The 27,615-nt window shown below is 44.6% G+C and overlaps 1 protein-coding gene across 1 annotated transcript; it reads right to left on the reverse strand.

Moving 5' to 3' along the window:
• Nucleotides 1–434: 434 nt before the first annotated feature.
• LOC307210671 (keratin, type II cytoskeletal cochleal-like) lies at nt 435–24,413 on the reverse strand. Its single transcript, XM_079966747.1, has 9 exons — nt 23,745–24,413; nt 22,111–22,319; nt 14,164–14,224; nt 11,769–11,864; nt 8,873–9,037; nt 7,918–8,043; nt 4,124–4,344; nt 3,183–3,217; nt 435–1,631 (listed from the first exon to the last, which is right to left on the reverse strand). The coding sequence occupies exons 1-9, from the start codon at nt 24,150–24,152 to the stop codon at nt 1,441–1,443; spliced, it is 1,512 nt and encodes a 503-aa protein (XP_079822873.1). The 5' UTR covers nt 24,153–24,413; the 3' UTR covers nt 435–1,440.
• Between the last annotated feature and the right edge of the window lie 3,202 nt (nt 24,414–27,615).

Consider the following 27,615-nt stretch of genomic DNA (forward strand, 5'->3'; position numbering starts at 1 on the left):
AGACCTTTCTGTTGTTTTCTCAGTGAAGTCATTGCTCCAGCTCTCCAATCCTAGATTTCTGAATAAGTTACCGTATTTTTCCATCTATAAGACGCCCCCTATTTTGGGAGACTAAAATTTAAGTTGACGGGGGGAGATGGCCCAGAATATAAGATGCCCCCTAATTTTTGACATTATTTTTTAGGGGGAAAACCTAGTCTTATACACAGGAAAATATGGTAACTGATTGCTCACTTACCCCCCTTCCCACTACAAGCACTCACTAAAGTTATAGCTCAACTGTGACATATAAAGAGTTAAAATGGTGTCTTGAAATCCATGATTTTTTAAAAAAGCAGAATGTGAGAACATGTGGCCCCATGTGAGAACTGGATACTCTTAAGTGGTTGTGACTACAATGTGGAGTAGGAGGAAAAAGCCATCACGAAACAGAATATCATTCAGAGAAGAATTTTATTTTTTGTGACTTCCACATTTTCCTCCCTAAGAAAATTGGGAGAGGGTGGGAATCGATTTCTGCATCCAAAACAGAGGACATGGAAATTGCCTGTATAGTTTGGAATTTTGTTTTCCAATTATACTTCGCTCTCAGTTAAACCAACAGCGAAACTCCCCTTGATCTCAATGGGAGCAGCACCACAATTTAAGCCAGGGATGGGGAACCTGTGGAGCCACCCCATAATAGCAGTGCACTATAAGTATACTTGTTTCAAAAGTGCAGGAATGGGGAACTCTCTAGAATTCATTGGCTATACTTGCTGGGGCTGATGGGAGCTGTAGTACCTAGAGGACTGGAGAACCATTTTGGTTCAACAGGCCAGATCTTTATCTCCCACCATCCTACAGGCCAACTTTGACAGGTGGGTGTTCCTTGTCAAAGTTAGTCCATGGAACTTTGGGGTAAGCTATAGCAACAGAGCAGGATTGAACTCCCTGCACATCAGCTGATGAGCAGGCAATTCAGTCCTGATTTATGCAGGGTTCAGGTGCCCAAGAGAGTTGCCCATAGGGAACCCTCTTGCAGACTTGAACCGAGCAGGAATGATATATGGGGAGTTCAATCCTGCTTTCTGCAAAGACAGGCTTTGTGAGCAGCTGAGCCAGCCATGTTGCTACCTGGGCCAAACCTGACATCACATACGATGTCTGATGTAGGGCAGGTGGACATGATTTTCGGGGAAAGGGTCTCATGGGCCAAATCTGGCTGGAAGTTCCCCATTCCTGATTTAGGCTGTCGATTTGGTAGGTGGGATAATGCACTTGCAGAATATGGCACCACCATTTCATTCATTACTGCTGGATTTAGCAGCCAGTTTGGTTCTTGGGAGATAATGATCCCATCTTCCCTATCTCTTCTTTACTTTATCTACCTCTGTTCTGGGGGAAGGGGTGGGGGGAATGGAGATGTGTTCAGGCAGTGATGACCTTGGTTTTCTGAGCTTAGTTTCTGACACTTCGTCTGGATGTGCTTGTTGTCACGCTGTACGTTGATTTCACGCCACCTGAGCCACCTCCAGAGGAAAAGCTGAGGCCTCCGCCGCTGCCCATTCCACTTCCCAAGCCGATTCCTCCTCCGAAACCATAGCCACCTCCGCTGCCATAGGAGCCACCAGAACTGGAGTTGAGCACAGCTGTGGGACACCAGGGAAACCGCGTATTAAGCTTTGATACAGTAATAGTGTGGCCTCTTTTTGGGGAAACGAATTTCCAATAACAAGCAGTGGCGTAGCGTGGGGGGTGCAGGGGGGGCCGGCCGCATCTGGGGGTTAGGGTTAGGGGGCACAAATCCACGGGTTAGGGGGCGCAAATTACTTGCCTTGCCACGGATGCTGACAACCCACGCTATGCCACTGATAACAAGGGACTGTTTCCAATAACATGGAATGGGTTTATTAACTAGGGCTCCGCAGCAACTACCCGTTACAAACATTTCTGATTGTGGTTATATGCTATTCATTTCAATAGCAATCTAGACCCCAACTGGCATTCCTAAAGGTAAAGGTACCCCTGACCGTTAGGTCCAGTCGTGGACGACTCTGGGGTTGTGGCACTCATTTCACTTTAGTGGCCGAGGGAGCTGGTGTTTGTCCACGGACAGCTTCCGGGTCATGTGGCCAGCATGACTAAGCCGCTTCTGGCGAACCAGAGCGGTGCACGGAAACGCCGTTTACCTTCCCGCCGGAGCAGTACTTATTTATCTACTTGCACTTTGACGTGCTTTCGAACTGCTAGGTTGGCAGGAGCAGGGACTGAGCAATGGGAGCTCACCCCGTCGCGGGGATTTGAACCGCCGACCTTCTGACTGGCAAGCCCTAGGCTCTGTGGTTTAGACCACAGCACCACCCTCATCCAACTGACACTCCTACCAGGTAGCAAAGATGGGAATCTCCCCCGCAACTGCAGAACCTCTAATGATGGAGGAGGAATATATTTTAAATAGTTTTATACACAGAATTTGGTGGTTCTGACCAGATCAAGCTTTGCTCACATTGAGTCAATTCTTATATTGAGCAACCGCTTATGTCCAAATGTTTTGTGCATTTTTGGTTTGGTTTGCCCAACTTAATTATACACAAAATAATTTGCATTAAAATTATATGGTTATATGTATAAAAGAGTCAGACCTGATGCTGCATTATATTTGTGTATATTCATATTAATACACACATATTGCATATGTATTAAGATTCCACTTCTTCTCTATCTGCTAAGCAGTGCTTACAGTAGGCTGTGCTTGCCAAATAGTCCAGAAAAGGGACGCAGGTGGTGCTGTGGGTTAAAGCCTCAGGGCCTAGGGCTTGCCGATCGAAAGGTCGGCGGTTCGAATCCCTGCGGCGGGGTGCGCTCCCGCTGCTCGGTCCCAGCGCCTGCCAACCTAGCAGTTCGAAAGCACCTCCGGGTGCAAGTAGATAAATAGGGACCGCTTACCAGCGGGAAGGTAAACGGCGTTTCCGTGTGTGGCTCTGGCTCGCCAGAGCAGCGATGTCACGCTGGCCACGTGACCCGGAAGTGTCTCCGGACAGCGCTGGCCCCTGGCCTCTTAAGTGAGATGGGCGCACAACCCCAGAGTCTGTCAAGACTGGCCCGTACGGGCAGGGGTACCTTTACCTTTACCTTTATTATGAACAATTGTGGTAGAAGGGGAAAGGAAGGGAGAGAGGAGGTGGGAAAAACAAACTTACTCATGCTCATAGAACCAGCTCCATCACCAGCCAGCCTATTGAGAAAAGAAATCAAGAGCTCCAGTTAGTTCTTAACTTTTAATGCCTGAAGGTTTATAGATCTTGGCAACAGAAAGGGAACACAAAATAAATGGTTGTCTATATAAAATATTCAGAAGAGACAGCTGTGTGCCTGTAAATAGCGACTGATAATTAATGGACACGTTCCAGTCCGGGGGGGGAACCATTTGGAACCGCCCTGCTGGACCAGGCTACAAGTCCACTTAGCCCTCCAATCTTCTCTTTCCAGTGCCAACCAGCTTGGGCAAATGGCCTGCAAGTGGAAAGGCAAAATTGAAGTAATAACAAATCAGGTGTGCCATGTTTGGAAACAGCTTGCACAAGCCTTAGTGGCATGTGAACTGTGGAAGCACAGGGGGTAAAGAACAGTCTTGTCCCAAATCAAGAGATCTCAGCCAGGCAACTTTATGATTTTTCGTGGATCAATTGATCAGTCACATTTGTGTGAATTTGCAAATGGGTAAAACCAGCAGTTTGAACGCAAGAAGCAAAATTTGCTTTTGGATGATGTGTGCATGCACTAGAGCAGACAGCAGCTTAGAAAGGCTACGCAAGACATTAAAATAGGGTGATGCCCCTCCTAAGATCTTACAGGGCACACCACCTGCACTGCTTTAAAAGTACATGTCTTTAAAAGCAATTATCTATTTTAAAAATTTGCTGCTTGGGAACACCTCTTTAGCTTATTGCTTTTAAAATAAACAATGGGTTTTATCCCATAACAGTAATACCCAGAGGAGACACATTAACATGAATGATCGTGACTAACTGAGATCAATTCATTTGAATGGTCTGCTGAGTAGGAGCTAACTGGATGCAGCCCAATTGAGGCTAACCTAGTGAAGAGGTTAGATGATTTGAGCATGGCATCTGGCACTCACCGGCTCTCCTCTCCTTCCAGCAGCTTCCTGTAGGTGGCAATCTCAATATCCAGGGCCAGCTTGACGTTCATCAGCTCCTGGTACTCCCTCAGCTGGCGGGCCATCTCTTGCTTGGCTTTGTTAAGAGCAGCCTCCAGCTCTGCTAGTTTGGCCTTGGCATCTTTGATAGCCATCTCCCCACGTTCCTCTGCCTCAGCAATGGCAGCATCGAGTTTAGCACGCTGGGGGGGAAACCAAGGCATAAGATTGTTTAGAAGTTCTGCCTCTCCATCCTTCTGCCCCAAAGGAGAGAGAGCAGCCCAAATGGCAAAGGTAAAAGCTATGGTTTTCCCAGTAGTGATGTATGGAAGTGAGGACTGGACCATAAAGAAGGCTGATTGCCGAATTGATGCTTTTGAATTATGGTGCTGGAGGAGACTCTTGAGAGTCCCATGGACTGCAAGAAGATCAAACCTCTCCATTCTGAAGGAAATCAGCCCTGAGTGCTCACTGGAAGGGCAGATCCTGAAGCTGAGGCTCCAATACTTTGGCCACCTCATGAGAAGAGAAGAATCCCTGGAAAAGACCCTGATGTTGGGCAAGATGGAGGGCACAAGGAGAAGGGGACAACAGAGGACAAGATGGTTGTTTGATGGAGTTTGACCAAACTGCGGGAAGCAGTGGAAGACAGAAGTGCCTGGCGTACTCTGGTCCATGGGGTCACGAAGAGTCGGACACGACTAAACTACTAAAAAACAACAACATGAATTGCATGCAAAAGTTTCCAGGTTCAACCCCCAGTGACATCTCCAGTCAAAATGGTCAATACTGTAATCAGGTAACCAGAAGGACCCTCTGCCTGAGAGCCTGGAGAACCACTGCCAGTAGGGTGGGCTCACAAGCCTCTGCATAGAGCGAGGAGAAAAGAGCGCATGGATTGGAATACCCTTGGCATGTGCTAATTGGTATGCATAGCTCACCATTGTAGGGATGCAGATCGCCATTGTAGGGATGACTGTGGCTGGGTTACCAGTGTGTGCCCGCTCAGCCTGTTGTCCTGGCACTAACTGTGGGCGGGCAATTTCATGTCCCCTCCCTGTTCAGGGCTCCTTCTCTTTCAGCTTGACTTGGGTTGTACAGTTCTCCAAACACAAGACTGCCTTTTGCAACTTGGGACATACGGTCACTCTAACCACCTGACAGAATGGAAAGCACTGGCCTAGATGGGCCTGTCATATAAGAATGCAAAGTGGCCTCCTATTGCTACATGCCACCTGTTCCAGTCTCCACAGCAGTGAGCAGCTAACAGGACCAGTGGCAGCGGCGTAGCGTGGGTTGTCAGCACCCGGGGCAAGGCAAGTAATTTGCGCCCCCTAACCCGTGGAGCCAGGTAGGGGCAGAGAGCTGTGAGTGCGAGTGCGCCCCCCAGATGTTGCGCCCGGTGCGGACGGCCCCCCCCTGCACCCCCACGCTACGCCACTGACCAGTGGTCAGGGATTATGGGAACTGTAGTCCCCAAACATCTGGATGGCCAAGTTTGCCTATGCCTGCCATAAGCTACTGAATGTAATGGGGCCCTTTATATGTTCAGCTGTCCTTTGTCAACAACAAATTGTCGCTGTTTTTTGTGTTGAATATATGCTATATGGTAATTTATGGACCTAATAGATATCTATAAAGCCATTTGAACATAACAAAATATGTACATCATAGGAGACTACACAACACAAAACACTTGCTGTATGTTGGTTTTATTTGTTTTTTTATCTTATATTTTGGAAATGTACATCCAGGTTTTTTTCCTTTAAGTTTTTTTTTGGGGGGGGGCAAGAGAGTGGGGCCCTAAACTACAGCTTGTTTAGCTTATATGTAAATCTGGCACTGCCAATCCACATTGCTCTTGGCTTTATCTGTGATAAATAGGTCCCACCTATTGTTGCCTGCTAAAATTTTCCTTTGTTGTGCTAATAATAATATTATAATAATTTATTATTTATACCCTGCCCATCAGGATTTAACTTCCTTCTGTAAGACAGAGCTATTCCGCCTGGCTTTCAATTTGAACTTAGCCTGATAATAACAACAATAATAATTTATTATTTATACCCCACCCATCTGGCTGGGCTTCCCCAGTCACTCTGGGCGGCTTCCCAAAAAATATTAAAATACTGTAATACATCAAACATTAAAAGCTTCCCTAAACAGGGCTGCCTTCAGATGTCTTCTAAAAGTCTGGTATCGGTTCTTCTCTTTGAAATCTGATGGGAGGGTGTTCCACAGGGAAGGTGCCAATACCGAGAAGGCCCTCTGCCTGGTTCCCTGTAACTTGGCTTCTCGCAGTGAGGGAACCGCCAGAAGGCCCTCGGTGCTGGACCTCAGTGTCCGGGTAGAACGATGGGGGTGGAGATGCTCCTTCAGGTATACTGGACCGAGGCCGTTTGGTTCATTACCGTTATGGCTCATTACCCCAGGCTAACACCTCACACAGTCCTGACTTAATTGACTTTTGATACTTGGATACTTGGTTCATAACAATATATATTGCAGCAGGGGAGTGCATATCCATGCTGCAACAACTGCTTACAATCAGATTGCTGCTTGTAGGAAGCAAAGATGCCTGAGACTAAGATGACTAGCCAACTGCATTGCTGCCAATGACTCATTTATTTCTTGCATTCCCATTGCTCTGTTATCAGTACTAGACTCTCCTGTAATGCAATGTAAAGCGTGCAATGCAGATATAAAGGAGAGGAAGGGCATACTGCTGAGCATCTGGGCTTCCATTCATTATTCAGAGGCGGTGAATTGGGTCTCACTGTTTGCTTTGGTGTGGATGTTTGCTGGAGCCACCCTGCCCTAAAGCCAAACAAACACTATGGGGAGTGATTCACAATGGCTTATCTCCCCAGCTTTTGAGCAAGCAAGCTTTCTGGTTAATTCATCATGAAATATCCAGTCCTTGAGGGTACTCATCAGCACAATTACCGTACTTTTTAAAAAATACAAAAAACCAACATGTCATTCGCTCAGCGAACTGCCAATGATTGACAGAAGACAGAAGGAAAGAGTAGTAAACTTCCTGGCCAGAACTGTCATGGAACCAACATTCATAGGAGACCTGCAGGATCAGGCCAAAAGGCTACCTTACATAGTGGCCAATGCAATGCCTGTTAATGAGAAACCCACAACTTTAAACTGAAATTACAGTTCTTGAGCACGGGTAGGCAAACAAAGGCCCGGGGGCTGGATCTGGACCAATCGCCTTCTAAATCCGGCCCATGGACGGTCCAGGAATCAGGGTGTTTTTACATGAGCAGAATGTGTGCTTTTATTTAAAATGCATCTCTGGGTTATTTGTGGGGCCTGCCTGGTGTTTTTACATGAGTGGAATGTGTGCTTTTATTTAAAATGCATCTCTGGGTTATTTGTGGGGCATAGGAATTCATTCTTCTTCTTTTTTCAAAATATAGTCCGGCCCCCCGCAAGGTCTGAGGGACGGTAAACTGGCCCCTGCTGAAAAAGTTTGCTGACCCCTGTTCTTGAGGGGGGCATCAGTTTCTTCCAGGGGTGGAGGAAAGGGAACTAACTCTCTCTCTCTCTCTCTCTCTCTCTCTCTCTCTCTCTCTCTCTCTCACACACACACACACACACACACACACACACCAAGTTGGCAATTATAGAAGCACAAAGTCACAAGAGGTGTGGGGAGGAAGGCCTGTTTGGCCTATGCAGGGACATCCCCATAATTCATTTAAGTTAGTGTGTGTGTGTTGTATCACGGAAAACCCCACAAAGAGTTCTTTCCAGCTACTCACCTGATTTTTCACATTCTCAATCTCAGCCTGCAATCTCAGGATTGTGCGGTTGATCTCAGCAATCTCGTTCTTCGTGTTCCGCAGGTCATCGCCATGCTTCCCAGCACTGGCTTGCAGGGCTTCATACTGAGATTAACAGAGAGGAGAGATGCTGTTGAAGGTGCAGGTGGGATTTGTTGCAGCAAAACAGTCTCCCTTCCTCACCACAGGCTCTTCTTTCTGGTGACTGGGTCAGTGCCAAAGACACATGGTACCTATAGGGCGGCATTTAACTAAATAATGTGCTAGTGCAAGAGGATTTATCCTGGCACCATTGCCAAGTCTAGGGGGTGGGCACAGGGGGAGGAGAGGAAGAGCGCATTCTGTTGCACAAGGAGAAATTTGCACTGATGGAAATTTTTTGCTTATTACTGCAGTGAATGCAACCCATTGTATGCACTCAGGAAGAGTTAATGTGTTTGTGGAAAGAGGAAAATGAGTACAGAGAGAGATTACAAAAAGGACGTTACCCTTTCATTGTTACAAAGATCAGTTCATCTGTCTCTTTGATTATTTGTGTGAAGTATCCTGAGTGCATTAGCCAACAGGCATCACACAATAACACAATGCGGAGGAGGATGTGGAACAATTGGTTAAGGTGGAAACTATGACATCACAATGGGCAGATCGAGGGCTTGGAACTATGCACTTCCATTATAGAACGGTTACAGATGAACAAAGAGCTGTTCATCCTGGAGGCTTTAAAAGGTAGGCGTGATCATCGGGGGGAGGGGTCTCCTTTGCGGATAAGGCAGCTCCTCAACAAGATCAAATCAGGGAATGCAGCCAATATGAAATGTCATTGACTTCTCATTAGTCAAGACTGTAATTGGTAACCAACTCATTATGGGAGGATATTATTCATATCCCCAAACAGTTGATTCCCAATGAGTTCATCTTTGCCATCATGGCTCACCTTGCTTTGATACCAACTTTCTGCCTCAATCCTGCTCTTATTGGCAATCTCTTCATATTGAGCTTTGACTTCAGCAATGATGCTATCCAAGTCCAGGTTTCGGTTGTTGTCCATCTGAAGCACCACAGAAGTATCAGAGATCTGGTTCTGCAGCTCACGCAGTTCCTGGAAAATTAAAGAGACGTGCATTCATTGTCTGTTATCCTTCTTAACATCCTGCCTTTCCTTCAGATCAGGAACCATTAGGGTTTATGAGTAACAAAATTGAAGTCTGGCGGGTAGAGGGAGAGACACACACACCGCAGGCAATTTCAGCAGGTATGCAGTGGGAGGGGAGAAGCCCTGTTGTGCAAGCAGAAGACCTTACACAAAGCTTCTGCTGACAGGACTTGTTAAGGGAATCCCATCCTCTATCATTTTCAACTCCCTTGGCTTATTTTCAATTTGCATTTAAAGTCTTAAGGGCATTTCTTTTTAGTGGCCGTATTGCAAGGGAGGAAGGGCACTGCTACTACAGTTTCCTTGCCCCTGCAAATCACTGAATAGTTCCCCACTTTTGCCAGAATTAATGGTCATGTGAAAGTGTGTGCTAATTTAACCCAGGTTTCATTGACACAGAATGATACCTGGAGCAGATTTGGAGCCCACCATTTTTCAGGGTAATCCTGATTCCACCTGGGGGAGAATCTGGAACCAACTCTTAAAGCACAGGTGGGTCCTCCAGATGTTGTTGGGCTACAACTCCCATCATCCCTGACCATTAGCCATGCTGACTGAGGTTGATGGGAGTTGAAGTCCAACAACACCATGAACACCCTCTTGTTCAAATTATAACCCAAAATGTGCCAATTTCAGCACACCAACTTTAACTTCCCTTTTGGGGTGCCTGTGGTGATAACTGACTGATTCATCTGTTCAGTTCACCACAAGGTTAACATAGCTGCTTGCACGCAAAATTTTAAAGTTGCTGCAAAATGGTGGGCATAATATCCAGATAAACCATTATTGCATCTTTATTGGTTATGTGGCTTAGCATGCACAGAGAATAATGGGGACAAATGTCCCACTAAAGCCCAGACACCAGTTTCAATTATCAACTGGTACAGGCTCAGAGGTATTATCTCCCCCAAAAGAAGGAACTTTCTATCATATGTGGTGGGAGTGTAAAAGGGTGAAAGGCTTCTGGGAAATGATATACAATGAATTGAAAAAGATGTTGAAATATACGTTTGTTAAGAAACCGGAGGCCTTCTTACTAGGATTGGTAGGTAATGAAATTAATAAGAAAGATTGTAAACTTTTCCAATACACAGTACCAGCAGCAAGAATACTTCTGGCGCAAAGATGGAAGCAGGAAGAAATTCCAACGGTGGAAGAATGGAGAACGAAATTGACTGAATACGCAGAATTGGACAAACTAACAGGGAAGATTTGATACCAGAGAGACCAAAAGTTCATCGAGGACTGGGGGAGATTTACAGAATATCTGAAAAGCATATGTGATGTACAGATAATGCTTGTTGGTTTTCAAGAGACTCTGTGAAAAATTAAGAAATATTGTAAAAAAGAGAGTAAGAAGGGAGAGGTGATTTTTAAAGGCAATATTAAGTTTAGAAATGCGTTTACAATATAAATTTAAACGAAAGATTGGCAGAGAAACTGAGGGAAGTCAAAAATTGATGAATGTGTGATAAAATATGAATTGATTGTATAAAAATGTTTTGAAAATGAATAATTTTTTTTATTAAAAAAAGAGGTATTAACTCCCCCCGTTCCTGCAACGTGGCCTATACTGAGTTCATCCTGCCACAAGAATATCAATATTAAGTCATTAAACCAACAAGACCTGCAAACTCCTTTTGACTTTCATCTGCTGCAGATGAGAAACATGTGAGGAAACCAACCGGATATGCTAAGCAAGGGCTAATGGTCTTCTTCGCTACAATACATTACTTAACAATACTTTTTTGTTGTGAGCGCAACAAAAAGTAAATATGGACGACTAGAATGATATGCCTTCAATGTTTGTTGCTTTCATCACAGAGAACAAATAACCATCATTTGCATTCAGTGGCTTATATAGCAACACATATTGCACCTGGATTTTCCAGTCTAAATTTCTTTAGACTTGATCATTTCTCATTTTGAACAAAGTGCTGCTGTTCACAAGAGCCTTTTAATCCTAACCCTTCATGTGTCTTTGCATGCAGCCCCATGCCAATGGCACATTGGTCCTCCTATCCAAGTGGTGGGATCAACCATGATCCTGTGAAACATGGCCCCTAACCACAAGTCTAAAAGAGTTTTCTGCTGTTTGAAGAACAAACAAAACTTCTGCTGAAAATTTCTACCCACCCACCTGGGGCATTTAGGTTTTACCTTCATGGTTCAAAAAGGAAACAATGTCTACTTGTTACATTTGCATTTGGCCTTTAAGAGCATCGATCGCCTTCATAATTAAAGTCTTCAAACATTCTTTCATGCCTTATTGATGGGTATATTTAGTTCCTTGAAAGGACGCATGCAAACATAACCATGTTCTTTTCTTTTTCCTAACCAATGTTAGAATATTTAAGTCAGGGCTGAGCAAAAATATTCCCTCCCATTTTAAGACCTCAATTTGAGAAGGCTTCATCTGCAGAAGCTTCCAGCATTCAATCCATGGTACTTCCAGGCAGGGCTAGGAAAGGCTACCGTGTGAAACTCTGGAGAACTGCAGAGACCTTCGCCATCCTAGTGCCCTCCAGCTATTTTGATCTACAACTCCTGTCACCCCTGACCATTGGCCATGCTAGCTGGGAGGCTGATGTGAGTTGGAATCCAGCAACATCTGGAGGGCACCAGATTGGAAAAGGATATCCTAAATGGTGGAAAGAGCATAGAGAAGTTTACTTACATTTTCATAGAGTGCCCTCAGGAAGTTTATCTCATCAGTCATTCCATCCACCTTGGCCTCCAACTCCACCTTGTTCATGTAGGATGCGTCAACATCCTAAAAACATAATCAGAAAACCAAGTTTCATAACATAAAGGCACATATTTACATGTATGGTGGGAGTGTCACCCATTGGCAGTTTTGGGAGAGATGGTGTTCCTAGCAGTTAATCTGATAACAAAGCAAGAATTGATACCAATCCCTTTGTTACCATGACTGGGGATATGGGGTGGGGCCAAATGCAGATGGTTTGAATAAAGAATAGATTCTCTAATTACTGTTTGCTGTCAGGATGGCTATTGCAAGAAAATATTTAGAGGGATCAAATAAGGATTTATGGTACCGTCAAATCTGGTCCATAGCAATTGCTGGAAAATAGGAATTAGTAACTTTTCAGTTTTAAGTGAGACTGTCATAATACTTCAAGGAAAATGTCCTGATATTTATAAATAAAATAATTATGGTTTTTCACAGGGACTGTGAACAAAATAACCCACATTTGTATTGTGTTTTTTTTTTAATTTTAATTCTGCTTGTCTTTCATTATTCTTGTGTATTATTGAAGTATATGGTTTTCCTTAAATACATAAAATAAAGAAAACCAAGTACACTGGATAAGATTTCACTGGAGTGAGGACTACGATGAAGAGAAAACTATTGTCACCTTGTGCAACTGATGGAGAATTCCACATCCATGTACCAAGAGTTAATCACCCTCGGACTGAAAACCATTGTGCCCTGCTCTTAATATGAACTGTCCTAGTCTATCACCACCACCATCATCATTTTATTTGTATGTCACCTTTCCATAGTTGAAACTATGCTCAAGGCGGCTTACAACATGACAAGATCTACATAATTGCAAACATAGCAGAAGTCATAAACAATAAAACACATCAAAAAAATACACAACCTAATGGAAACAATTTCCACACAAATCATAAGATCTAAAATTAAAGATACCAACAATAATATCAATAACAGCAATAGCTCTCTCAACCCCCCGTAAACAATACTCCAGCCCAGGAATCTGCTCAACAGCCACAGCTTTTGTAGCAGTCAGGACTCCACTCTCCCAGGCCAGATGGGAAAGGGCCAGTAAGGCAGGGTGCAGGTCTTCCAGGGCTCACAGCCAAGATGGTCTCATTTAAAACAACACAGATGAAAATTAAAAACAGTTTAAAAGAGGAGCTCTCGGTGCTAAGAAGCAGCCGCAGTCCTTGTGAAGCCTGTCAAGCCCCGCCCCAGGCCAGGTGGAAAGAGGCAAGGGTGGGGCCCTTCAGGCCCTCAGCAGGCAGTCCAGGGGTTGCCAACCTTTTTTTTGGGTCTGTAGGTGCATTTCCAACCTGGAAAAATTCTCCTAGGCACCACACCACACATCAACCAAGCACACAGCCATCTATTCTTTCGGTTACAACAGTTAATTTCAAGACTAACTTCAGTGGGAGGAGGAGACACTGGGCTCCAGGGAAGGCTCTGGGGGCACATGTGCGCCCACAGTCACCACGTTGGCTGCCTATGCCCTAGTTTGTTTCCAACATTGCCAACAGCCTGTTTGACTTTGGGTAAGTCACCTTCCCTCTTTGTGTGTCTTTTATTATTCTCCTTGTCTATCTTGTCTGTTTGATTTGTAAACAAAGGGAAGAGAAAGGCCATGTCTACACAATGGAAAATGTGCTTTGGGTGTCCAGCCCAAATAATAAGGAAGCGTGTGCAATATTCAGTGTGATTCAGTGCATCAGAGGTGCCCAACAATTCTTTCTTTACTGAAAATGATCTTCAAAGGTGTTAGATCATCCTTCCCCCAGTAGAAGTCGAAGTCTGCAGTACACTGATCACTCTGAGAAATGATTCTCTTGCCTTCCCATCTCCCCCACCTTCCATGAACATAAGCCTGATCTTCGTTAAGTTTGTTTTTTCAGAATCTTTGCTGCATTCAGTTCTAGCTCCTAAAAAAAAAGCAAGTGGCGTGGTGATACAAAAACTGCAGGTGGGGATAACATCACTGAATGCTTCTCATGGGGCAAGAGGAAGACCCTATGTATGGGAAGCTAGCATATCAGGGAGAAGGCAAGTCTAATTTTCTATGTGCATTGTGGGGTTTTCCAATATGGACCAGCATTTAGCTATGTGACCCCTCATCTCCACTTTGTAGTGCACTGTCTCAAAACAGTTTTGCCACCTCTTGCACTTTAGCAGATCTCAATTCATAGAGAGCTGCAGAAATACTACTGGAAAAGCTTGCAGTATTAGCATCTTGAGTGTGGCCATCAAGGCACACAACCATAGGTTTTGAGTCAGAACACATATGATTACCAGTGACACTGTGAGTAAAAAAACAGTTATGGTTTCTCACCTTCTTGAGCACAACAAAGTCATTTTCTGCTGTTGTGCGCTTGTTGATTTCATCTTCGTATCTGTTAGAAAAAGGGAATTAAAATACATCATTTAAATGTACGTGTAGGTTAGTAGAATCATAGAACTGTAGAGTTGGAAGGGACCCTGGGGAACATCTAGTCCAGCCCTTGCAATGCAGGAATATGCAGCTCTTGCATACATGGGTCGAACCTGCAGCCCTGGTGTTATCAGCACCACAGTCTAACCAACTGAACTAACAAGGCAAAAATCATGGCACACAAACTCCAGATTGCAGTTCTGTTCTCGAGCAAATCAAGACCATTAACCATATTTCATCCCCCTTCCCTTTCAGTGACAACCAACTTTCTCTCTTTCCCTCTCCTCCCTTTACAGAAAAACAACTGTACTTTGTAAAAAATTCCTTCATATCAGATTCTCCAGTCCTGAAAGCTACTAATTAAGTTGGGCTGCAGAGTTTAAAGGGTGCAATCCTGTGGCTCCTGGGAGAGCATTCTTTTCCACCTTTTCAAACTTGAAGACGGAGCCCTGGATGTTTGATCCAGCCTCCCTGCCACCAGGGAAACTGGCAACAACCTGGCCCAAATAAACGTAAGATTTCTGACACTGGTATGGCCAAAATGGATGTGTGCTAGGTGTGGTTCAGGGATGTGTTGGTGTGGGGGAGATTTGGAAACAGCTTGGTTGTTCCCACCAAGTTGGTCTAAAGCTCTCTTGGGAATTTCCCTCCTGGTATCCCCAATGAAACAAAAAAGAAAAGAAAAGAAAACCCCTGAGAAATGGATAGAGAATTGCAGGAGCACCTCCAGCCTGCTTGTGAGAGTCCAGCAAGGCTGAGGGTGAAACCACCTTTGAATTTCTCTGCCCACCAGTCTTGGCACTTTGTCAAATCAAACAAATTCTAGGCACCAATTACCTGCAATATGCAACATCAATACAGCTTTCTGGTTTAGCCTTTGCTACTTGGCTGTCAAAATCATTCAGTGGAGCCTCTATTTTCTCTGGTTCTACTTGCCAAATACGAACACAACAAATATCTGTACTTTTCATTTTCAGGAGCAAAACTGGTCTGTTCATAATTGCAAAGGTGTGTCCTAAATCTAGGAAGCCAGTTATTTTGGATTTGGGAATGGAGGGGGGGGAGAGAGAGAGAGAGAGAGATTGAGGGAGAGAAAGATGTTGCTCTAAGAAACACTTTTGCATAGCTAGACCAATTTCAGAGCATGGCAGGAAATGCAAAAGATGGAAGAGCAAGATGGAATGGAATGGAAAAAGTGTGATGATGAACAATAAAAAAAAAAATACCTTTGTGAAAATTAGATACCCTAAGTTTCCTGACACGGGCAAAAAAACATGAAAATAGTGCTGTGGTTTGCAGCGGCCACAATTCTGCTCTTAACCAAGAAGAAACACTATTCAGACTCCACACTGACAAACACAAGACTGAGTAGGTACAAAATGGATCATAACTAATCTGGCAACCATCCTTCTGAGAAGCATCTAAGGATTAGAGTTGACCTTCAACTATGTAAGAGTCAAGAATGTGGCACTGTTTCAAAGAAAGAGGAAGAAACAGTCATCCCCTCCCTTCTTTCCACTCTTGAAGACGGATAACTGGTTTGGCAATGGCCCTTGAGCATAAATACCAGAGGACTGGAATGGATTTCAGTTTCCATAATTGGTCAATACTGTTGCAAAACCCCAAAGGCAAAAGATAGAACAATAATATTCTCTGCCCCTTCAGTGCTGCCAGAGCTGCATTTGTGGGGCTGTTCCTATTTGCATTTCAGATGCCTGCCAGTGTCTTTTCATGAGGTTATTGGCAAGAGAGTGAGAGCGAGTTCAAAGGCCTTTGTGCAAAGTTAGTGTAGTTAAGGGCAGGCCTTCCTCTGTGTCATTTACAGCATTCACGTAAACGGACTTTGCTTTTATTCCACAGCCATCATGACTTCAAAGTACTTCATATCTCCCTCTCTATTGCCTTGTTGGTGCTTGTTGAACAGTTTCCTTTTTCAACAAGCCTTCTCAGTGGAGATAGGATAGGAGCTATCCTATCTGGCCTCTTGCAAATAACAGATTTTATATATGCAATATTTTAACTTTTTATATGTATGTAATTGCCTTATATATGTTTTTAGTGTCTTGTAAGTCACTTCGAGTTGCCCCACAGGAAGCAATTCATAAATTGCTACTACTACTACTACTTTTGTTTTTGGCAAATTATTTCCACAATATATATATAATATCAAATCTAACCTAGAACCCTTGGCTATTGAGCCTGCATAGATCACATAGATTCCCACCCCCCTTTTGATTTTAAAATACCTTGCCCTTCCCTGAAGGAGCTTGTGTGGCACATATTAGTCTCAAGAACAACTCTTCAACATTGCTTAGAATGTAAAAGGAGCTTCAGATCGAAGACCCTTCTTGTCCAGCACCCTGGTCTCACAGTGGCCAACTAGATGTCTATGAGAAGTCCACAAGAGGCACATGATCACAACACCTCTCTCCCCACTGGTGCTCCTCAGCAACTGGCATTCAGAGGCAAAGGGGTCTCTGGTGGTGGAAGAAGAACACAGGCAGCATGGCTAGTAGTCTTCTCCTCCATTAATTGGTCTGACCCCACTTTAAAGCTATCCAAGACTGTGGCTATCACAGGAAGAACACCCTCTTGGACCACAGGCTGACAGATGCTGCATGCGCACAAGTGATCTGGTGAACAGGATTTCTTTGAAATACGAAGCAGCACTTTCACAACTAAATGTTCTTCCATGTGGTCACTGATCAGCTGAGCACAGGTCCTGCTCAGGTATCAAAATCTGGCAACCCTAATATGCATTCTGTGACTGAGACTTGAATGGAGTTCAGAGATCAAGGGTGGGATTGTGGGAGGCAGAAGGTAGATCAGGGGCTTACTGGTAGATCTCTGAGTGATTTCCAGCAGATCACTAAGGGTTTCTACTACCAGCTGCTAAAACAATAGCAACTCCCTCTCTCATACCTACGCTCTTCTGAATTAGGCTGCTGAAATGAAGAAAGCTTATGGGGAAAACCAGGAGTGGATTTGTGAGTCAGCAGACTGTACACCCAGTTCTGCCCCTGAAAACTTATTCCTGGCTGGATCATGTGCTTAGGGGCACCCTGTTCCTTAATTCTGTGTTTGCTCCTTATCCCTCTAGCAAATAACAGAGTGGATCTCACTATCTTATGCTCTGCCCACCCCTGAAAGATAAGAAATGCTACCCTGAGCAACTTCAGTATAAGGCGTGATAAAATTGTACTAAAATAAATGGATTGAATCTTGGCTTCACGCTCAGTGGAAGAAGCAGCCCCTGAATTCTCCTCAGGGCACATTCCACCTTCCCCACATCATGTGGACTAAGGTGCTCAATGCTGCAGGGGAGAGGAAGAGCAAAAGGCTCTTCCCTTTGAAAAACCTAGGTCTCTCACATCTGCAGATGGACAAATCTGTCAATTTTGGTTTCTCCACATTTCCAAAGAAAGTCTTCACAAAAATTCATCAGCATTTCCATGAGAATTTCTCCGAAGAGGCACCTTTCTGCAGAGCAGTTTTTCCAAATGCAAGACATTTCTGTATGTTATTTTCACAAATGCATTCATTTTTATGCACACTTGTGTGTGCATTTTTGAACATGTAACTTGGCAGGGGAACAGCATTGCCAAATTCAGAGAAGTGTGAATTTTGTCTTTTGGTTTGCATTGTATTTGGTGAACAACACATATGGGAAGTTCACCTTAAACTGATTCAAATTACTCCTCTGTCTTTTTAGATATTACCCATGTCTATGTTTCCCCAAGAATATTGTTGGCAGCCTGAGCGCAGCTAAAGTTGTCCTCACAATTGGTCTTTGAATCATCCCTGTTTGAAATCACAAGGCAAAAAATATGAGACTGTTTCAAATTCACTTATCTCAGAAAAAAAACTACTCCACAAATCTATATCACTCTTATAGGATGTTCATTGTCATAGCTCTCTCTTCCTTCCCCCCAAAACATTGTGGGAGCTGTAGTTTTGCTGAGAATTTTCTACATTGCATATCTTCAAGTACGCCCTTCTCACAGAACTATGTATCCCAGGGCTGACTGTTGAAAAAGAATGACTTTTATACCAGTTTAAATATGCATTATAGATATGCCCTTGGTTCAGGAAAACGCCCTTTGATTGTAAAGCATTGGCAGCTGTTTCAAAGGAGTAATTCAGATGATTAATAATATAGCAACCCTAACCAAGCCCTACCCAGGGTCGCTGTCTCTCTGCACCCCGCCCCCCCCCCCCAGTTATCCTAGCTATGCATAATACGGCTGCACCTGGGGAAGGATTACTAGTTATTGACTTTTCTCCTCTATGGGTCACACCCTGGGGGTTTATCAGTACTGTTTGCTTTCCGTTCCGGTCTGAGCCAGTTTGCCAACTCATATATATTTTAAAGCACTATAGGTGGGGCGGGGGTTAGGGTGAGGAATTGGTTCCCACTGAGACTTCCTCTAGGAGCATGAAGGACCTCTTGTACAAGATCAAACTGCCAACCTTTGCTCCACTTGTCTCCATGGAACTCTTTAATAACACCAGGTGTGTTCCTTTGTGAACTGCAAAGTTTGTCGACAGACCCAACGTTTAAACTCTGCCCCCCCCACCAGCCTTGTAGCAATTCTTTGTCAAGGGAGAGGGAAAGCCGGGGGGGAGCTACCTTTCACTCACTCGAATTTTCCTCTTTGAATTAATTGCACAAAGCAGCTAATCTCAATTGTTAGAGGACACGAGATGCACACACATTGCTTTTTAACTGCGTGGCCGTGCAAGAACACAGCATATGGGTACACAGTGAAAGCGTAACAGCTGAAACTTGATTTACTAAAGCTTTAAAACACTGGATATGTGATAGAGCAGGAGCTTGGTTTAAGTTCTGTAGATTCAGGGTGCGGCATAGTGGTTAAGAGGGCTGGGGAATGGTCTGGGGAGAGCTGAGCGAAAAACCTCACTCAACCTTGAAGCTGGCTGGGCAAGCTGGGACCAGTTACTCTCTCTTGGCTTAGCCCACCTTGAGGGGACAAATAATGGGGGCGGCTACAGATGGAATAAACCAACCAAGCTGGAAGGGCAGGGGTAAAAAGCTATCTAACCCAACCCTGTGTTGTGACTGTGCAGGGAAACCTTTTGATGCACAACCTCACAGATGACACCTGACCCTCCTAATCCAAACCAGAGGGAGGGAGGGAGAGGGAGGGAGGGAGGGAGAGAGAGAGCCTGTGACAACAGCCCCAGAAGAGTTGTGCAACTAATCCAAAGGCACATAATGCAAAAGGAAGTAAAACACCATCACAACACCACCACACACATAACAATCTGCAGACCACAAATGAATCCAGAAGCCAAATCTTGTTCAAACTGCTGCTAGGGTAGACATGAGCAAGCTTTTAACCTTAAGGTCACTGCACCTCTCTAATAAGTTATGTATACCAGGAAATTATTAGAAGATGGAGGTGTTTAAGCCCATAAACCTGCTGGAAATTCTTTCTCCTGCCACATGCCAAAAAAGCTAGCAGGATCAGAGAAGAAGGCTTTAACCTAGCTCAGCAGGACTGCTTTACATGCACAGAAAGCTACAGGTGTGGGTGAGGGTAGCATATGGGTGATGGTATCATTCAGACATGTGATTTCCGCTCCACAGCCTGAAATGTTGAAGTCCATGGTGGGCTGTGCCACGCCCAGGTACTATTTCGGCATGAGGAAATCAGCCCTAAGGCTTGATATTTAAAAGGCAAATCAGGAGAGCTTAATGGTGTCTCATGTGACATGCATGCAGGCCCATTGGGATTAAACCATATATTCTTTCTAAATTTTTGACACATGCCCACACCATTTCTGCTGCTGTTTAATGTTCTTGCACTTTAACAAAAGAGTAAGTCTCAATCTGAAGTCTCTCCTCTAATATGTTATTGCTTCTCATGTGGCTGTAAAGTCCTCTCATGTCTCCTTATAAGAAATACCTCTCAATTTGATATCACAAATCTGTTTTTATCGGCACAGTCCTGCTGCCCATCCCAGATTGACTCCAGAAGACTCCCAACTCAGCAACATCAGCCCCAGGAAGTATAGCCATTAGCCAATGATTAGGTTTGATTGGAGTTGTAGTCCAGCAATACTTGAATGATTGCAGATCCTTGTGTTATACAGCCCAAGTGTTTTCCTTGTGCTTTTTGTGGTAATTGCCAATGTATTACATTACTGCATTCTAATACTTTTCTTTTTTAAAAAAATAAAAATAAAAATTGCTTTTGTAAACTGCTTTGATACATTTTGGTGGTAGAGTGGTATATAAGTATTTTTATAGTAAAATAAATAAATAAAATTCAACTAGGTTGGGGACAAGTTTGTTCAATCATTCTTCCTTGAACTAATGTAGATAAAAACTGTGGATGCAGCCACCATGGATTCCCATGAACACAGAAACACTGAGGTGGTAAACCTTTCCAAACTCCAGATGTTGATGAACCATAACTCTGGCCAACAAGATCTATGGTCAGGGATGATGTAGTTCAGAAACACTGGAGTCCTGCAAGTACCCAGCACTGGCTGAAGCAAAGTCATTCTGCTGCTATCCTCTGCCATACCTTTAAGTATATGACATTTATTTAACACCCTTATCTTAAGCAAAATATGTGTCCACATGAATGCACTCTGAGGTCCTGCTCCAAGGAGCAGGTACAATAAGGGACCATGCAGTGTGTGGCTTCCAAGAGTCTAACAAGGTTGCAATCAAACCATTGCATCAATATTCAGTTTGGGAAACTCAGTGCCAGGCAGGCAGGCAGGCTTCTGGCATCCATACAGGAAGGAGGGGGATCACAACGAGATATATTCAGACACTAAAAGGCTACCAGATCTTGGATGCTTTCAATCAAGGGTGGGGAACCCATGGCCCTCCAGATGTTGCAGGACTCCAGCTCCCATCAGCCCCAGCCAGCATGGCCAGTAGACAGGGATTATGGGAGCTGTAGTTCAGGAACATCTGACAGGCCAAAGGTTCCCCACCCCTGCACTTACCTGGGCCCTTGAAAATACTCCAAGATTATGAATCCCTGATGATGCCTGTGCTAGGTTTATTGGATACTTTATTGGATTTCTTAAAAAGTTGATGCATCTTTTGCATGCTTTGGAAGATGCAGCAAACCCTCATACTGTGGTTGCAATTCTCCACTCATTTACCTGGGAGGAAGTCCCATTGAACTCAATAATTTGTAGTTTTGAGCAGACACTTGCATGCTCACACCGTGAACTGCATGAGAGTCATCTCAGGGTATCTCTGCATACACCTGCTTAGAAGTAACCCCTAGCAAGCTCAGTGGGGCTTGCAGCAGCCAGGGGGGAAAGAAGACATGGCTTCTACACCTTTGCAGATTGCATTAGGTCACATCCACACCACAGAAATAATGCACATTTAATGCATGTGGCTTACTCCTAGAAACTGTGGTTTGTTAAGAGTGATGGGAACTGGAGCTCTGTGGGATAAATTACAGCTCCCAGGATTCTCTGGGGAAAGCCATGTGCTTTAAATTTATGTTGTGTATGTGCCCTTAGACTAGGGGTATTCAACAGGTGTAGCTTGCCTTGCCAGCTAAATCTGCCGAAATTCTTTCTTTGGTATTAACTATTAAAAGTGCAGGAATCCTGACCTCTCTTTTTGCACCTGACAAGCCTAGTGGGAGATACTTTGGAGTAGACGTGCAGAGGCTCACAGTGCACGATTATGGTTGCTTGGCCCCACTGAAACCAGTGGGATTTGCTCTCAAAAGAAATGTGCATAGGATCGAAGCTTTAAGCTCTCCCATTTAGAGCCAGGTGATGCTTTGTGAATGGGCCACCTGAACCTGCTCATCTCTGCAAAAACCGTTATGAATACATTACTTGTTCTTGAAATCCTCAACAAGATCCTGCATGTTCTTCAGCTCTCCCTCCAGGCGTCCCTTGTCGTTCACCAGGGCATCCAGCTGCCTCCGCAGGTTGCTGATGTAGGCTTCAAAGAAGGCAGGGATGTTGCTCCGTGTGGTCTTCTGCTCCTGCAGGAGGTTCCACTTGGTCTCCAGCATCTTGTTTTGCTGCTCAAGGAATCGAACCTGAAAAAAGCCCCCGAGGCAAATTCCATAAAGCCTGTCATTCTGCCAGCAGGACTCAAAATACCACAAAACAGTGGAAGATTATGGCCCTTCATGGCTCTCAGCATTTAGATGTGAGGGTAGATGGGGCTGGGGGAAGGAGTCCTCCAAGTAATGTAGATAGATGAGGGCGTGGGAGGAAGGAGATTCACTGATTATTTGTGGGAGAGGAACAGCTAAAACTGCAACACTCTGGGTAAAACTATGCTGAAAATGGAGATTTTTCATATCAAGTATTAGCATTCATCAGGTGAGTAAGATCCAGAGCTCAGTGTAAATAGTAGAAGCTTGGATACAGGTACATGTTTTGCAGAACTTTTGGACTTCCGATATTTATTTAGATTTCTTTTGATCTACATCAAGATTGATTAACTATACCTTTTACTGCATTTTCCCCTCAAAACAAGCCAGTTAAGGCTGTGACTGATCAGTGATTCCACCCCCTGCCTAAACTCACAGCCTGCTGACTGCATCACACTTGCGATGGGGGAGGGATATGAATACACAAAGTTACTGGGGCTCATTATGTGTGTGTGTGTGTGTGGGCATAATACTTCACAGGAAGTCAGTGTGGGCTGACTATTAAACTCAAAACATTTCCTTTTGTGTAAGTAATGCAAATTCTATTGCAATGTGCCATGAAGGTTACGGCAAATGAATGCTTGAGATATACCACAGGGTAACAAATAAGATACTCTCAGGTATCTGAGAGAACTTAAAAAGGGGAAAAAATGGTCCAGGAGCTAGAAGCAGATGTAATAAAACATTTATTAAAAATAAATAAATGGATGATAGGGGTTGCAATCTGTCCTCTTTTACCTTATAAAGTGTGGTGCACTTTAACAGAGATTTATTGATCAATCAATAAAAGAGGTGAAGCTTCAGATTCATTGATATTTTTAAAAAATATATGATTGAACCTAGCAAATTCTTTAACCGCCTTAATTTCAGATGTCAGGTTCAGAGAACTGAAGCTGCAGCAAGCAAAAGATCACTGTATGTATGTTTTACTTTGGATCCCCTTCTCATTCCACTTTCCCCAGGGTGTGGTGTGCTGGTCACCGTCTTCACAACATGAGGGAATAAAAGCCATCATGTTGAAGTTGTGACTCCAACACACCCTGCTATTAACCAGGCAGTGAATAAGGAAGATCACCAAGAAAGCAATGGCAGGGTCATGTTGGTCATCGAGTTACAAATCAAAAGCAGAGAACAAAGGCATGATGCTGCTTCAAATAAAATATCTAGCAGAGCCACAGTTGAGCTTACAACAAAAGACCACACTTCTAAGCAAAGCTCAGCCATGACCCCATGAGGCCTATAGAGAAGCTCCTATCGATTGCTGGGACACTAGAGAAGGATCAGAATAAGCTACGTATAGCTCACCTTATCGATGAAGGATGCAAACTTGTTGTTGAGGGTCTTGATCTGTTCCTTCTCCTCCTTGCGCACCTTCTGGATGGTGGGGTCGATTTCCAGGTTGAGGGGCGACAAGAGGTTCTGGTTGATGGTGACCTCTTGAATGCCTGCGGGCGAAAACCCTCCACCATACATCCCTCCATGTCTGCTGGAACCGAGGGCACCGTAGGAAGACTGGACGCTGTAGGAGCTGGCGGGGGCAATCCTTCTGACGCCAGAACCCAAGTTATAGAGGCTGGAGCTGCCAAAGCCCCCTGGCTTGCTAAAACTGCCGCCGCCTCCGATTCCACGAGATGAAGAGACAGAGCTGACTCTGACCTGGGTGAACCCACCGGACCCAGCTGCTGAGCGGGAGCTGTAACCAAATTTCGACATGGCCTATTCAAGCAGGGCTTTCCTTATTTTGGAGAGAGAGGGGTGGGTGGGAAGAAACAGCAAGTGAGGCTCGGAGGAGTTAAAGAGAGAAGCGTCCCTCTGAACCTGCAGGCTGGCACTTCCTCTCCTTTTATCCGTTAGAAAGAGCTTGGGGGCAGAGCAGGGATCGTTTTACTGCCTGGACTGGGTGTGTCTGGCGGCCGTCCCACTCCTTGCCTTCAACCTGCTGAGCATACACAGGAGAAACACAGCCACAGAAACCCTATCGGCTCCACTCCCTGCACCTTGCACTCGCCCCACCTTTGCACAGAGGCGGCTTTCGCCCTTTGTTGCTGCAGAGAGAGAGCAGGTTGCACTCTGAATACTTCCATAGCCTTAGGACATTCTCCCTTCCCTCCTCGATTTGTCCATGTTCGTGTGGGAGTCAGGGAAGGGTGCCGCAGTTATCGCACATTTTTTTCAACCTCCTGCTGCGAGCAAAAAAGATTAAAAAGCAGACAAAGTCAGGGTGGGTGAGGGAGACTAGAAAAACAGATGAACAAAATGTGATGGGAGAGGTGTACTTCAAATGTTGCCTCACATTTGACATTTCACTTCTGTGCTATTTTTCCTGAGGCTTTATTATTATTATTATTTTTAAAAAGAGGATTCACTTATCTTGTAGAGTTCATATCAGGGTTACCATTCCAAGCACAGTTACCAGGAAGTAAGAGGCAATGTCCACACCGAAGCAGAAGGAAGCTGGCCGAAGGGTGTGGGAGGGCGTGGGGAATTCTGGAATGTCCCTCTTTGGCCAGCAAGTAGGGGGAGGGTATCTTCCTGAATGCCTCCTCCCACTAGGAACAAGCAAGGTAGAAAATCAGCAAATTGGGGAGACATTTTCTCTCTCTGCTGCCTCCCTGCTGCATTATTTTTCTAAGCACAAGGAGTCCATTGTTTGCTTGTTTTCATGTTGGGGAATGTCCAGGGAATGCAAATTCTTATCTCTTCACTCTGACATGATAACGCCTTCCACCTTTGGATTTTTATCACCTTGTTCTGTTGCCTGGGCCCAGACATGCTGCACAACCCCACTCAGGGGTACACACTACTGTGTTCAATAGGGCTCAGCAAGTCAGCTTAGAATTTCAGACTTAGTGCCATTGAACTCATTGGGTTCTGCTTCTAAGCAGGGCTGAGCCAAGACATTTTGCTGCCTGAAAAAGAGCAAGCAACTGACCCAAGACAAGGTGCTAACAGTACCTTGTCTAGCTGGGAATATTAGAAAGCAGCCAAGTAAAAAATAAGTGATAATTTGCACACATGGGGCGACAATAGGTGCAATCTGAGTACATGTGGCATCACAGCCAGGGTGGGTTTTCTTTAGCTCATCAACTCTTTTATCTACCGTCTTCACAGTTAACCATTTGGATGTTGTTACTAAAGAAGTCAGATTATCATCCACCAGGGCCAGGGCCTTCTCAGTGATGGGTCCAACCTGGTGGAATGCTCTGTCCCACAAGACCAGGGCCCTGCAGGATTTAACTTCCTTCCGCTGGGCCTGTAAGAAAGAGCTATTCCACCTGGCTTTCAGTTTGAACTTAGCCTGATCTTTTATTACCCTTCCTTCCCTCGCCTCCCCTTTTTATGAAGATTACCCGCTCTGGGATCCCACAGCTAATTCTCCCCTGGTCTCCTCGCTGGCCCAAATAGGACTAATTTAACCAGCTAGCCCTGGTGATCATCTAATGTTTATGGGATGGATTTCCCCCCTAAATTGATTTTTGAATTCCGAATTTATTGTTATTCACGTTTTATACTGTATTTTATGCTGTTTTTGTTGCATCAATTAAGTGTTTTAAATTTGTTGTTAGCTGCCCTGAGCCTGGTTTTCTGAACCGGGAAGGGCGGGGTATAAATAAATTATTATTATTATTATTAGTATTATTATTATTATTATTATTATTATTATTATTATTATATCCCATGGGCAGGTGTCAATATCTCTTTATTTCATTTTGATGGCTGCAGGCTAGGCTGAGAGATTTTCACTTTTCCACCAAGTCAGACTGGAACTTAGATCCCCAAATGTAAACACCCGGTCTACTGTAGTACACTGACTGTGAGAGCCAACATGAACAATGAAGCTCTTTGTATCTGATCTACACTGAGACAGGAGGAACAAACAAACTGCTCTAGTGCAGCTGAACTGGGGGCCTTGCATCCTTTCATGTCTGGGCTTTCAGCCTGCAGGAGACTTTCTGAGGCTTACATCCCAGAAATGTGTCCCAGATCTCCCATTTGCAACATGTAAATAAGTGTCCCAACCTCCAAGCTGTACAGTGGTACCTCAGGTTAAGTACTTAATTCGTTCCAGAGGTCTGTACTTAACCTGAAACTGTCCTTAACCTGAAGCACCACTTTAGCTAATGGGGCCTCCTGCTGCCGCCGTGCCGCCAGAGCACGATTTCTGCAGATGATCACTCTAATAATACAGTAATCACCACCATGAGCTCAAACTTCTCACTTTGTGTTATTAGGGCAGATTCATGTCATACATTTGAAGGACATCCAATACACATTTAAATCATGTGGCTTCCCCCAAAGATTCCAATCTTTAGCGTTTAATCAGAATAAACAGCAAGTGGGTGTTCTGTGGATTGTCGTTTGTTCCGATGTAGCACTAAAGAACAGATTTTTTTTGGAGAAAGCAGTGGAACAAAGGCAGAACTTCTTGGACCCACGACTAGAAAGCACAGGTCAAGTGGAAAAGCACTTGGGCTCATGATTTCTAAGCAGAAGATAAGCGGAAATATGGATGAGTCCTTAGACTGTAAAAATGGGACAAGGGGGAATTTTGATGCACTTAGGGTTGCCAGCTTCTTTTGATACAAGTCTTTGTTTCTGTGCTTTTAAGCAAAGGAGTTGTGGGACCATGTTTAACCCTTCCCCTCATCTTGCAGAGGTCCTTTCCCACCCCCTCGTGTGCCAAGGGACATCATTATGTGCTACGATGGAAGTTATATGAAATTCCAAGGGCAAACTATTTAAAGAAAACTCTAGAGCTGGCTGATTTGACAAGGATAGCTCAGTTGTTTGGAGCGTGGTGCTGATAGTGCCAAGGTTTCAGGTTTGATCCCCGTAAGGGAAAGCTGCATATCCCTGCATTGCACGAGGCTGGACTACATGATCCTCAGAGTCCCTTTGAACTATAGGATTCTATGATTTGAGTTATGATGATGATGATGATGATGGAGGCTGTCAGGGAACTGCCATCGGAGCCAGAGGCGGAGGGAAGGCTCCAGAGGGATGCCGGAGAGGGTCCCAGTAGGGAGAGAGGCAGCCCATCCGCTGGGGAAGGAAATCAGCGTAGCACCAGTGGAGGAGGGGGGCAGATGGGGGAATCGGAGAGAAGGCTCCAGGACTCCTCGCCAGAGACCAGTGGGGAGAGCACGGGTCCTCCGCTGCCCACACCCTCCCTGCG

Source organism: Podarcis cretensis (assembly GCF_951804945.1).
Source record: "Podarcis cretensis genome assembly, chromosome: 2".
In the NCBI taxonomy this organism is placed as follows: domain Eukaryota; kingdom Metazoa; phylum Chordata; class Lepidosauria; order Squamata; family Lacertidae; genus Podarcis; species Podarcis cretensis.

Bases quoted from the DNA above. Each gene is read 5' to 3' on its own strand.
- LOC307210671 (XM_079966747.1), bottom strand. From the start codon at position 24,152: ATGTCGAAATTTGGTTACAGCTCCCGCTCAGCAGCTGGGTCCGGTGGG. The intron at 9,038-11,768 runs GTAAGTAAACTT...TTAATTTTCCAG, and splicing joins TGAGGGCACTCTATGAAAAT to GAACTGCGTGAGCTGCAGAA. The intron at 8,044-8,872 runs GTGAGCCATGAT...TGTTAATCTCAG, and splicing joins AAAGTTGGTATCAAAGCAAG to TATGAAGCCCTGCAAGCCAG.